This window comes from Cervus elaphus, chromosome 3, assembly GCF_910594005.1.
Source record: "Cervus elaphus chromosome 3, mCerEla1.1, whole genome shotgun sequence".
NCBI classification, from domain to species: domain Eukaryota; kingdom Metazoa; phylum Chordata; class Mammalia; order Artiodactyla; family Cervidae; genus Cervus; species Cervus elaphus.
Genome location: NC_057817.1, coordinates 8994700 through 9006684, shown reverse-complemented (window position 1 = coordinate 9006684; position 11985 = coordinate 8994700). Strand labels below are relative to the sequence as shown.

General features: G+C 38.5%; 1 protein-coding gene across 11 annotated transcripts in view; it reads right to left on the bottom strand.

Annotated features, from left to right (window-relative positions):
- Nucleotides 1-493: 493 nt before the first annotated feature.
- NAV3 (neuron navigator 3) overlaps nt 494-11985 on the bottom strand; it is an 892289-nt gene continuing 880797 nt past the window's right edge. For all 11 annotated transcript variants that reach the window (XM_043880083.1, XM_043880069.1, XM_043880142.1 and 8 more), the window contains 2 exons: nt 8543-8746; nt 494-3138 (listed from right to left, as the gene is read on the bottom strand). In XM_043880083.1, the coding sequence (XP_043736018.1) occupies nt 3019-3138; nt 8543-8746 (324 nt within the window). In that variant the 3' untranslated portion in view covers nt 494-3018. The remainder of the gene's footprint in view (nt 3139-8542; nt 8747-11985) is intronic.

Genomic DNA, 11985 nt, shown 5'->3' with positions numbered 1-11985 from the left:
CTGGTATGAAAAACCAGGGTGCTTTGAAAAAAATTTTTCATTTTAAAGAGGGTTCCTTTTCTTTTTATAATCTCTATTAAAAATAAACCACCACCAGAAGAATTCTTCGATGTTAAAAGCATCTTTAGAGCTAAAAGGTCAAAAAAAAGTTAATGGAATAAAAACAAAGAAACATTTAAGAAGTTGATAAAATTAAGTGAATATTAACATTTTATTTTATATTAATGCTTATTTTATAATCATTTAGGTAGACTAATAATGAGTTTTCTAAAAATATTCACTGAATAAATAACTTTCATTTAAAAAGATATACCTAGTGCCTTCAATATATTTACTCATTTAAAAGCTATGAGGTCCTTTCTATGAAGAATATAAAATAAAAAATCACACACATCCTACTCATGGCTTATTAATAGTGCAAGCAACATTTTAAAGTTTGATACTTTTGGTGCATAATTATTCAATTCTCTCCACATATAGACACCACACCTTGTTGTCAATAAATAATTCCACTTTAATGGCAAAGTAATAATTTAGACAGATACAGGGTGCACATTTGCAAAAAAATATATGCAAGCTGGTTTACAAGCTAGAGGAACAATCAACCAATAGAAAATACATCACCCAGTTAAGTCCACGGACACCAAGTAGTTGCTGCCGGGGCTTTACAAAGACTACAAAACTTTTCAGATGATTTATTTCACTGTTTCTATTTACATGGTATGTTACATCAAAAATGTACAAAATATAAAATGTATACAGACAAATGTTTCACAAACTAGTTTAAGTTGTAAACTAGGCGGACCTACTGGGATGTATTGCAGGAATTTCTGTTTAATGATCATGTTTGAACTGTGGTTCTCAAAATGGCAGGGAAAGATTAGCGATTTTCTTAGATCACATATTGTACAAGGGCCACTAGTCACGCATCCAGCTACGCATATCGACGTTTCACCACAGACGCGATCCACGTTTGAGGCTTCGAAGTCAGGGTGCCCTTTCTAGGCGCACAGTTCAGTTCCGATTTCCCTTGGGGCACTAGCACCGTGGAGGACCTACAGACGAGCGACACTCTGACGACTGCAGCGATGTCTCGCGCTGTTATTGTTCTACAGCAACTGACCCGTGGGTGGTCACAGAGAGTAGCACCAATTGAACGTCCTGAAGTAGCACATTTTCACACGCATGGAACAAGTCTACACCGTGGCCTGGCCCTTGGGGTGATTCGTTTCAAACCTGTCCTCTCTGCGCGGTGGGAACTTCAGTCACTCCCGTCAGCTCTCATGCACTCTCTTGAAAGCCCGCCATGACAGATGCACTTTCAGACATTTTTACTTTTCCAAACATGTATTTGGCTTCATGGACAGTTTTGAAGCATGCTCACTCTAGCACTGATAGCTCCTGCATGGTCATCACAACTGTAAATACAGGACAAACACACCAGGTAACAACAGCATTGAGGGTCTGCATTCTGTATTTGTTTGCAACGTACAGGAAATCTCAGCAAGTGAAACATCTCTTAACACCCACAGGATAAAATACAATTTGTGTGTGTGTGTGTTTGTTTTGACTTGTGCAAGTTTTTTAAGTGATTATTTACAATACCTACCCAGTAGACTGTGCAAATCTAACCTTCTTTTACAGTATAAATGCTTTCTCATCCACAGTGACTTCACTGCTTCAGTGTTCTCGAATGCTGAATTTCTCATGTACAATAACACCCATCAAAACAACATGCTCAAAACTCATAATAATTAAAAAAAAAAAAAAGAATAGGAGAGAAAAGCCGAATAGCTGTGCTCATGCTGCATCTAGTGCTTCCAGCTCTGCTGGATAAGAATTCACCATCTCCCGCCTTCTGAAACTCTTTCCCCTAGAACTGGATGGAAGATAGCCACATGGCTTAGCTTGTAAATGACAGTCAAAGAGGGTTTCTGGGTTACTTGAGTCTTTTGGAGGATAGGCAAAGCAATCTATTCACAAGGTAAAAATACTGATCTTTCTCCTATCCATTTCTTCAAAAACAAACACAAAAATAGAGATGAGGCTACTGTGTTAACTGGTGTTGTAAGTGAAGACAGTGGAAACGACCAGTGGTTCAGGATTTAAACCAACGGTTAAACTGTTGTAGAAATCGGCTTAAGGCAGTGGGACAGCACCATAGGAAATGTTCCTTCTTTTCACTGACGAGGCTCAAACAAACAAAGCCCTAAAAAGCCTGTTGTCAGTGTGGACTAATAATTGGTATAAAACTTATTATTATTTTTTTTTTAAGGGAATGGGCAGGTGGTTTCAAAAGACCACAGTGGGAAAAACAACCTTATCAAACCTGTGACTCAGACACTGAAGCGTGGGTGAAGCACAGCCTGTGATCACCGCAGCTGAGAGTGACGCTGGCCCATCTCCAGCTGGCCACAGCAGTGTTTCCCTGGGGGGTCGCACAATTCCACTTGTGCTTGCAGAGGCCTGGCCTCTTCATTTTGGAATGGGGTGAGCGCACAACACAAACGCTACTGGGGCTCCGCAACCAGCACCTTGTGGCACAAAAGAGGTTGGACGGATCAGAAGAGTGGATCCTGCTTGGGGGGAACAGCCCCTCAGAGGAAACCAGAGAAGGAACTACAAAAAAAAAAAAAAGAAAGGAAAAAAAGGTCTGCATTGTAAACTTCTAAAGAGAAAAAACAGAAAGTCCAGTTTGGCTAACCCATGTGCAATCTTCAGTGGCCCTATCATTAGGGTCCTTTCCAGTTGAGTATTGGAGCCTTACATCACTCCACAGAGATTAAAAAAAAAAAAAATGCCTAGAAAGAAAAGCAAGTTACGCTTCCGTGTCAACTGAGCATCTTGGTGCTTCAGACTTAGTTTTGCTGCCTCCTTGGAGACCACAACTCTGGGTCAGGGCCCTGACAGGATGCTTTCATACTGGCAGTGGTTTCATGAAAATACCTTACTTTTCAAACATTTTTTTTTTTTTTTTTTTTAAGCATAGTCTTTTCCCCTAACTTTTTTTTTCACCCTCTAGAGGGTAGATTCAAGAGACGAATCCAGAATGTCTTCATGATGGCTGGTGCTATCGCTGTCGCAGCTTTGCGTGCCCGGGTAATTGGCTGCTTCTTGGAGTTTCATCAGCATATTCATCTGAAGAAAGAAAGAGAGACATTGATGGAGGCGATGATGCATGGAGAAAGCCAGGCCCAGAAAACACACGGCCCCGAGCCACACGGAGGACCCATCTCATCCCCTCCAAGGGAAACGGAAAACACTTTTAGACTTTGACTGGCTGCCCCGGCTCCTAGACTCTTTCTCCCACGCATGACTTACAATGGCAAACCATAAGGAGAAAATAGGGCCTCTGGATACGTCTTTTATTTGCGATTGTAAATGAATACAGCTCCAACAGGGAGAGTGGGAAGGAAACTGTATCGCAGCCGGACATCTGGGCTCGTGGCTGCAGAGGACGCCAAGCTGCCCAGCTTTTTGGCTGCGAGGAGCAGAAAGCACTGAATGGAACTGAAAGTCCTGAACGTTCCTCCACGCCGACGGGCACACGGGCGTCCGCTCAGGGCCCGGGAGAGGAGGCGGGGCTGCAGGAGAATGGACCAGCTGCTTCGTACAAGCCCCCCATCTGCTGCTTAAGCATGGACCTCGAGGGGAGGCCACCGAATGAAGCCGACCATGAGCATTTGAAGAGGCCAAAGGGAAGAATCACCATCAAGCTTCTGCGGCTATTGAGCGCCTGGCTAAAATATGATGGGTATCTCACCAAAAAGAAAAGCCACCTTCTGGAACAAGAGCAGCTGTCTCACGTTCCCCAGCCTTCTAGGACAATGGCAACGTTTGTTCTCATAAAAGGGACATGGGCAGGAAAGCAGCTGGGGAGAAAGGCAGCTAGTGTTTCCGGGTATTAGAAAATAAAAGGCAGCCACTTTGCTTGGATTTTGAGAGATCTGCAGATTCACTAGTAGAGATGCATAAAGAAATGGTGTTCAAAAGCAGACTGTGAATAAATGATTTGACAGTTTTAGAAAGCACAGAAAAATTGGTACATCTTCGGGAGGGTATGGACTTGTTTTCTTATCAAGAGTTTCTGTAAATGGTAATAATCTTTATATTGTTTAATGCATGCTAACTTTACTATTTATTATGTAATCAAAGATGTTCATTTTTTCCCCCAACTTAAAATTTAGGGAAACTGATCCAATAGAAAGGTTTGATCCAAAAGGATTCCTTAGTCATATGTTAAGCTCTGTTTGTTGATATATTCAGTGTAAAATGTGTGTTTAATTAAAAAAAAGTTTGTGAAATAAAATGACACACTGCTGCTGCTGCTGCTAAGTCGCTTCAGTCGTGTCTGACTGTGTGCGACCCCACAGACAGCAGCCCACCAGGCTCCCCCGTCCCTGGGATTCTCCAGGCAAGAACACTGGAGTGGGCTGCCATTTCCTTCTCCAAAATGACACATTGGTAATTACCAACTCCAGCAAGAATGCCTTTCTGACAAAGAAGCTATAGGTATAGCATATTTTAAAGTCATTTTAATATTTTTAGGACAATATTTTTCAACATGATTTTCTAATTCCCTGAATTTATTAACTAGCTACATAAACATATGAAAGTAGTTGGTGATAACCTCTTAAACCCAGTGAGTCAAAAAGCTAAATATCTCCATCAACGTAGTGTTTCTCTCTCCCTCTCCCCTTCTCTGTCTCTCTTGAACACACACACACACACACCCCTACCTTCATGCACATTCACATTCCCTTTTTCCTTTCTTTTGTTAGTCCCTCCCTTATAAGTAGCTGGCTGTATGTTCAAGCACCTGGGTGAAGATAATTTGTTAAAAAAAAAAATTTTTGTTTTGAACACCTTTCAAGAATAGAAATGCTTTCAAGTTTATGCTTCGATCTCAGTTTAGTTACAAATACTTGAAATCACTTGAAAGCTGACTGTTATAAAAGTTTTATGGTATAATAATAGTATCATTAAAGTCTTAGGTTTTGAAAATGGTGCCATATAGTAAATATGTTCCATTAAAATAAGTTCAAAGTCTCAGATTCATGGTAAATGCATACAAAGGATTTACCGTGCCTTCTCAGAGAGTTGCTTTGTACATTCAAGTCAAAGGAGGTAGATAAGGTTCACATCAGTCAGTAGTCTGACTGGGTAAAATCAGGGTGGATCATTATTCTCTACTAAGTATTACCTTGTGCTCTTTTCCCTTGCTTCTTTCCCAGACCCATAGTCATAAACACAGTACCTATCATTTGTAACACCCAGGTCAGGTCCTATCGTCCCTGGTATTTACACATAGGCCCGTCTTCCAGCCTCTATCCTCTTTCCTTTAACCTGCCCTCTATTCTATTACCAAGGTGATCTGAAAATCTAATAAGTCCTTTGCCCAAAAATCTTTGGCGGCTCCCCATTTTCTGTGTGGTAAAAATTTAACTTCCTACAAGATAAACAAGGATTCACATGACATATCAATTGTAGACTTCTGTAGCTTTAATTCTTTCTGTCCCTTCTATTCTAATTCCACAAATTTGTATACAGCTCCCTAAACTCATTATTTTTATTGTACTGTTTCATCATGTTTAACTTGCTGTTTTTTAGATTTTGGATCGTCTCTATCCAACCTCATTATTCATTCATGAACTTTTATTCATCCTTCCAGACCTACCTCAAGCCTCTCCTCCTCTGAGGAGCTTTATCCTAACCACTTCCTCAATAGACTTACAACTTTACCTAGAATACACTTCTATCATTATTGCACTGTAATTTATATATGTAGATATCTTTCTCCATGGCTGGACTATGAGCTTCTTAATGTCAGAAATGATATTGATTTTATGATCACCAGGATTTAGCCCTGAGTACATACTTATTATTTACTAATATTTACTGAATGAATGAGTCTGTTGATGATGAATACACATTATATTTTTAAATACTGTGAGATGTGCCAAAAACTTACATCCTTGTTCAGAGTAAAAAATATATTACTGACAATGAGGTTTTCTCTGAGTACTTCTGATTTAGATTGGACTGCAAATATGTTTTTAACTTATGTCAGTCATTATAAAAATATTGAGCAATAAACACAGAGAGATATTTCCTAATCAGAATGTGTCTGATTCACAGATATTTAGATGAGAAGGTTTTGTTATTTAATATGTCAAACATCATAACCCCTTGTTCTTTAAGATGTTGAGTGAAGCAGAAGGTTAGGAACTGGAGATTTTTTTTTAAACCAAATTCTCATTCAGAATGTAGACATTCTGATCCCTTTTCTAAAGTATAAGATAAGACATCTGGAGTCAGGGAAAAGAATGATTAATGGGTTTAGCTCACCAGGACTGTGTCTACTGGGAAAATTTGGGACATCTCCTAAACATCCCATACTCTATAGGATAACCCTGAAAACAAACCTTATAAACACCTTACCTTTATCAGGAACTGTATGAGAAACTGCAAAGAGAGAACTGGAAATTATAAAAAATTCAGAAGAAATAACCCATATTTGTACTGTAAGGCTTATTTTTTCTCTATTACATATGAATGTGAGAGTTGGACTATAAAGAAAGCTGAGAGCCGAAGAATTGATGCTTTTGAACTGTGGTGCTGGAGAAGACTCTTGAGAGTCCCTTGGACAGCAAGGAGATCCAACCAGTCCATCCTAATGGAAATCAGTCCTGAATATTCATTGGAAGGACTGATGCTGAAGCTGAAACTCCAATACTTTAGCCACCTGATATGAAGAACTGACTCATTTGAAAAGACCCTGATGCTAGGAAAGACTGTAGGTGGGAGGAAAAGGGGATGACAGAGGATGAGATGGTTGGATGGCATCACTGACTCAATGGACATGAGTTTGAGTAAACTCTGGAAGTTGGTGATGGACAGGGAGGCCTGGCGTGCTGCAGTCCATAGGGTCACAAAGAGTCAGATACGACTGAGCGACTGAACTGAACTGATGAGGAATTACTTATTGTGCAGTCACAGTTTTGTGGAATTCAAACCAATTTCGCCACCACTGTTGTTTAGTTATTTAGCTATGTATGAGCCAAAGGGCCAGACACTTGTTATAAAAATGTGAGTTCAGGTCCTCAAGAAGTTTATGAAAGTGAAAGTTGCTTAGTCATGTCTAACTCTTTGGAAGCCCATGGATAGAGTCCATGGAATTCTCCAGGCCAGAATGCTGGAGTGGGTAGCCTTTCCCTTCTCCAAGGGATCTTCCCAACCCAGGGGTAGAACCCAGGTCTCCCACATTGCAGGTGGATTCTTTACCAGCTGAACCACCAGGGAAGCCACGAATACTGGAGTGGGTAGACTATCCATTCTTGACTGGATTTTCCTGACCCAGAAATTGAAGTGGGGTTTCCTGCACTGCAGGGGGATTCTTTACCAGCTGAGCTACAAGGGAAACCTCAAGAAATTTATAGTTTAGATCAAATGTCCTAAATAAGAGATCCCTGGGCTCTAAGTAGGTCAATGTATATTTCTTGTGACTTTATGGAACTTTTTGAAATAATATGGAAAATCTTCTGTGTGCATGCATTTTATCAGGAAAAAACATCATGAAACTTTATCAGATGGTTCACATGTAAATTCCAAGATGTTCAAAATGGTCAGCTGAAATGACGATGATGTATATGTGTTGTGGTTATTAGTGTAAGGATATTCCACAAAGTATCAAGTCATAATTTTATGTCTTTAGGCATGGTTGCAGACTATGATTTAATCATTTCCTTTTCTGTTTAAGTAACATAAGGACCTTTATCTCAGAATGTCTTCTTACTGTATTAGTTATTCAGTGACTTCTTTAGCCAGAATAGTAAGCTAACAAACACATTACATTTGAGACAGATTTATGGAAAGTCATCTCTAAAAATAAAAAATACATATGAAAATAAAGTTATTTTACTAAGAACAGCATGTACTTAGTATTTCCAGAGTATTCATGCTTCAGGGTTTTATTGACTTATAGTATGATTTCCAAGAATGCAATCTGAGAAAGGCAGGGAATAATAACCCTCTGATTCCCCAGTCAGTTCATTCTTCTCTATTGTTGGCAATGGAGTTCTAATCCTAAATTTAGTTAGACTAAATTTTATATGTAAAATGTAAAATTGATACATGTAAAATATTCTTTAGTTCTTCAAGTATAGATTATATTCTTTTTTTGTCATTTTAGAACAAAATTCAGCTTTTTCTTAGATACCTAATGAATTGAGTCCTGCAATGTTTGAAGTTTATTTATTTATAATTTTCTGCTTAGTAAAAGAAAAATTATGGCCTCAGAGTTCAGCCTGGTTTAAGTGTTTTTGATTATTTTTAAGTATACAAGTTTGGTCTTTTGTTTTAAGAGTTTCACCCAGTGAAAGTAGGCCAAAGGTAAAAATTTGAAAACTTAGTACCAACATCAGGACAATCTCAAATATTGCCCAGGAAAATGAATTAATGTCTCTGATACAAATGACTACATACTAGTGACTGCACACTGTGATCAAGATCAGACAGGAAGAATCAAACATCAGCTTCTCACCAGGGGGTCCCCCTCTGTGTCAGTCTGTGGAATGTGCTTTGAGGTTGTAGCTTCCTTCGTGGATACACAGCCCTCATACCCAACATCTTCTGGTCGCAGCTGAAGTAATGCTGGGCCTTCCTGAGGCAGAGATGCTGAGCTCCATGGGTATGTATCAAGCACCCATTTGGAGGGATCTTCCCAAGGTGCTCGTTTTCCATACATCTAAAAAGTGATCACATATTTAGCACATATAAAATGAATTTCTTGTTTTTTTTTTTTTTTTTCTGCCATGCAACTTGCAGAATCTTAGTTCCCAGAACAGGGATTGAACCCAGGCCCTCAGCAGTGAAAGCCTGGAGTCCTAACCACTGGACCACCAGGGAATTCCCTGCATCCCTGTTCAGTACGGAAGTGACTTACTAATGGCGCACTGAGTCCTTATGGGACTTTCAGGGGAATGAAGTGCGCATATGCTATTTTCCAGATTTTAAACTATCTGTCTGTAGAGTTCACTTTAAACTTGAAGGCTAGACAAAATAAATCTGAATATCTAGAATAGATGGTCAGCATTTGGGGGAGAGCATGAGGGAGGTTTATTTTAAATACATGAAGAATGACTACCCACATCTGTCTTGTTAGCAATTTTACAAAATAAATGAAAGCTCAACATTGAGAAAGGAAAGTTCCAGTAATAGAGAAATAAAAAGATTCATGCTAGACACTAAATGCCTTTATTTACTAAAGTATACTTTGGAAAGATGATGAATAAAAGAGATTTCTTTTCTCTACTTCATTCTACTCAGATTTTCCTTGAAAATAACCATCCTTCCCCTAACAACCATTTCTGTCAGATTAATTTCCTCTATAATCTCATTGCTTCCTATTAAAGCTTCTTTGAGATATTTGTTTGTAAGACCACTAGTACAGAGGAAAATTATGGGAAATGAAAACTTTGTCAGAACGCCTCTGGAAGAATAAAGTTGATAAGAAAGAGATTATAAAGCCTGGTTAAAATATGGGTAGTGGAGTAGAGGGCAGATGAACACAGGCGATGTTAAAAAAATTTTTAAACTGGAAGCAAAGCCAAAACCAAACTAGAAACAGCACACTGAGGAGACAGCGGTTGGAGGGCTTGGGCGGGGGGCGGGGGGGAGGGGGGGAATACAAACCAGAGGCATAGAAGGAAAGGTTAAAATTAAAAGTAGAGGGCAGTAACAAAGCTACACTAGTTCTTTGATGGACTTTCCTACTCTACTGAGGGCGATCCTAGTTACTAGGTGTATATTTGGATCCAGACAGCACCGAATACCAGCGTGAAGCTTTTCATCTGGTTTGCTGTGCTTCCGTGAGACAAAAACAAAATGGCGGATGTGGAGGCCATGAAAGGCCCAGTCTGCTTGGAACAGTCTTTTGAGTTTCTCCTGGGGAAGGTGCCTGGGGTTGTGGCAGGCTTGCCTTAAGGGAAAAAAGTTCAGGTCTTGATATCTGCACATCTAGGGGATAACAGTAGGGGTAGTAATCAGTTTTTTTTTTTTTTTTTTAATAGTTCTATTATTTTGGAGTAGAAATTGTCTCTCAGTTAAAAATCTACATAGATTGCTATACAACTTGCTACACAACTTAAGTTAATTGAGGGAAAGTATATAAATCTTGGGACGGAAACATTGCAAAAAGAATATGAAAGTCTAGCAGAATCAATTGATGATGTCCAGAATCATCATGGACAGCAAAATTGGGGGTGACCAATAAAAAGGTAAATAGGCACAATTCTGTATTTCAGAGTAAAGTAGATGTTATAGAAAAAGAAATGAAAGAAGAGACATTTAAATATTCAGAAGGAGATGATCTGATTGCTGACATTTCAAGAAAGAATCATCAGAGTAAAAATCAGAATTCAGTGCATCATGGTATTTTTTCAAATTAGAACATCTGGCAAAGAGTATTTGCCATATGGTTCCCCACCAAAGCATCAGCCTTCATTTGAAGAGAAAGTATTCTATTCCTCTCAACTCAGATTTTCATCTTTGCAACCATGCTTTATTTTTCCACCTTTTGTTCCAGTTCATAGTTCTCTGTTGCCAGTGGATCCAAGAAAATGGTCCATGACATATGTGATTTCTCTTCTTCCTGTTCCTCCAGAAGTCATATACGGACCATTCCAAGAACATCATCTGCCAACAGTCTTCCAGTCCAGCATATCCTTCAGTAGTGATGATAACTCTCTACTCACCAAAGGGTTTTCCTTTTTTCTCAAAGTGCTGTATCTGCCTCCTGCCACCTCTGTTCCCCGCAAGCCTCAGCTACTCCCTATGTTGCAATTGATCCAACTTTCACTCTAACCTACTAACAAACATCGAGAACCACAGCAGAAAACTTGAAATATTTTTATTCCTCTTCAAAAAAAAACTTTTTTGGAGTATCTCTCAGCTTGGGGAACTGGTATTATCTCAGTGATCATGACTTATCTGGAATGGTAATTCTCAGGATGGTGCTTTATAAATAATGATTTGAACATTAAAAATGCTACATACTTCTAAAAAATGAGATTTAAGGATTTTTAGCTATTACTGTTTTTGAGTTTTTAAAACCCTTCTAATTCTTCCAATATATTAGCAAATGAATACAAAATAAGGAAAATTTAATATATAAAGATTTGGATAATAGTTTACTAATGCTGAAATAGTATCTAGAGGAACACATAATTTAAATATTAATTTAAAAATCATGACCTCATGAATATTTTAAATAAATTTTCATACAAATATATGATGCTTTTGGAACAAATCACTGAAACCAAGAGACCCAACTCACTTCTGAGATAGCATAATAGTTTTAGAGGAATCTTCACATGTGCTATGTTATACTTGGAAATAAAAACTTTTGGCACAGTCTTTAACTTTGTTGGAGACATTTTCTCAGGCTGGTTTGGCTCATACCATTAAAAATATGAAACAGAGTTATTTAAATCTGCGGTAGAACCAGTTGATAGCATTCCCTAGGATCATTACCTCTGTACATTCAGAACATCCTCATAATATTCATCATGTTCACCATCCTGTTAGTTCTAAATCACTGCCATGCCCTTCTACAAGGTGAGGAAAGCATAAGGAACTGAAAGGAAGTGAAATGAAGGAAAATAGACAACCAATTTTTTTTAGACAGTGATATAAAGACTTAACACAGAACTGCAGATGACAAAATGTGAAAAACATGAAGTATATCTTAATTCTAGCAGCACTTGTGATAACCAGAAATAGAGATGCCTAAAACTGAGAAATAGAGAAAAGCAAAAACTGCCTAAAGCTTGGCTGAGTTATTGTAAAGATGACTGGATTTTTCTGCCACAAGTTTGGTGATTATACAACACGAATCTTAAAAAAATTCACACAAGATAAGGAAAAAAATCAAGACTTACGGAAAAGGGATGATATATTTTGTTGAAAAAGGGTTTTCTTATTAGT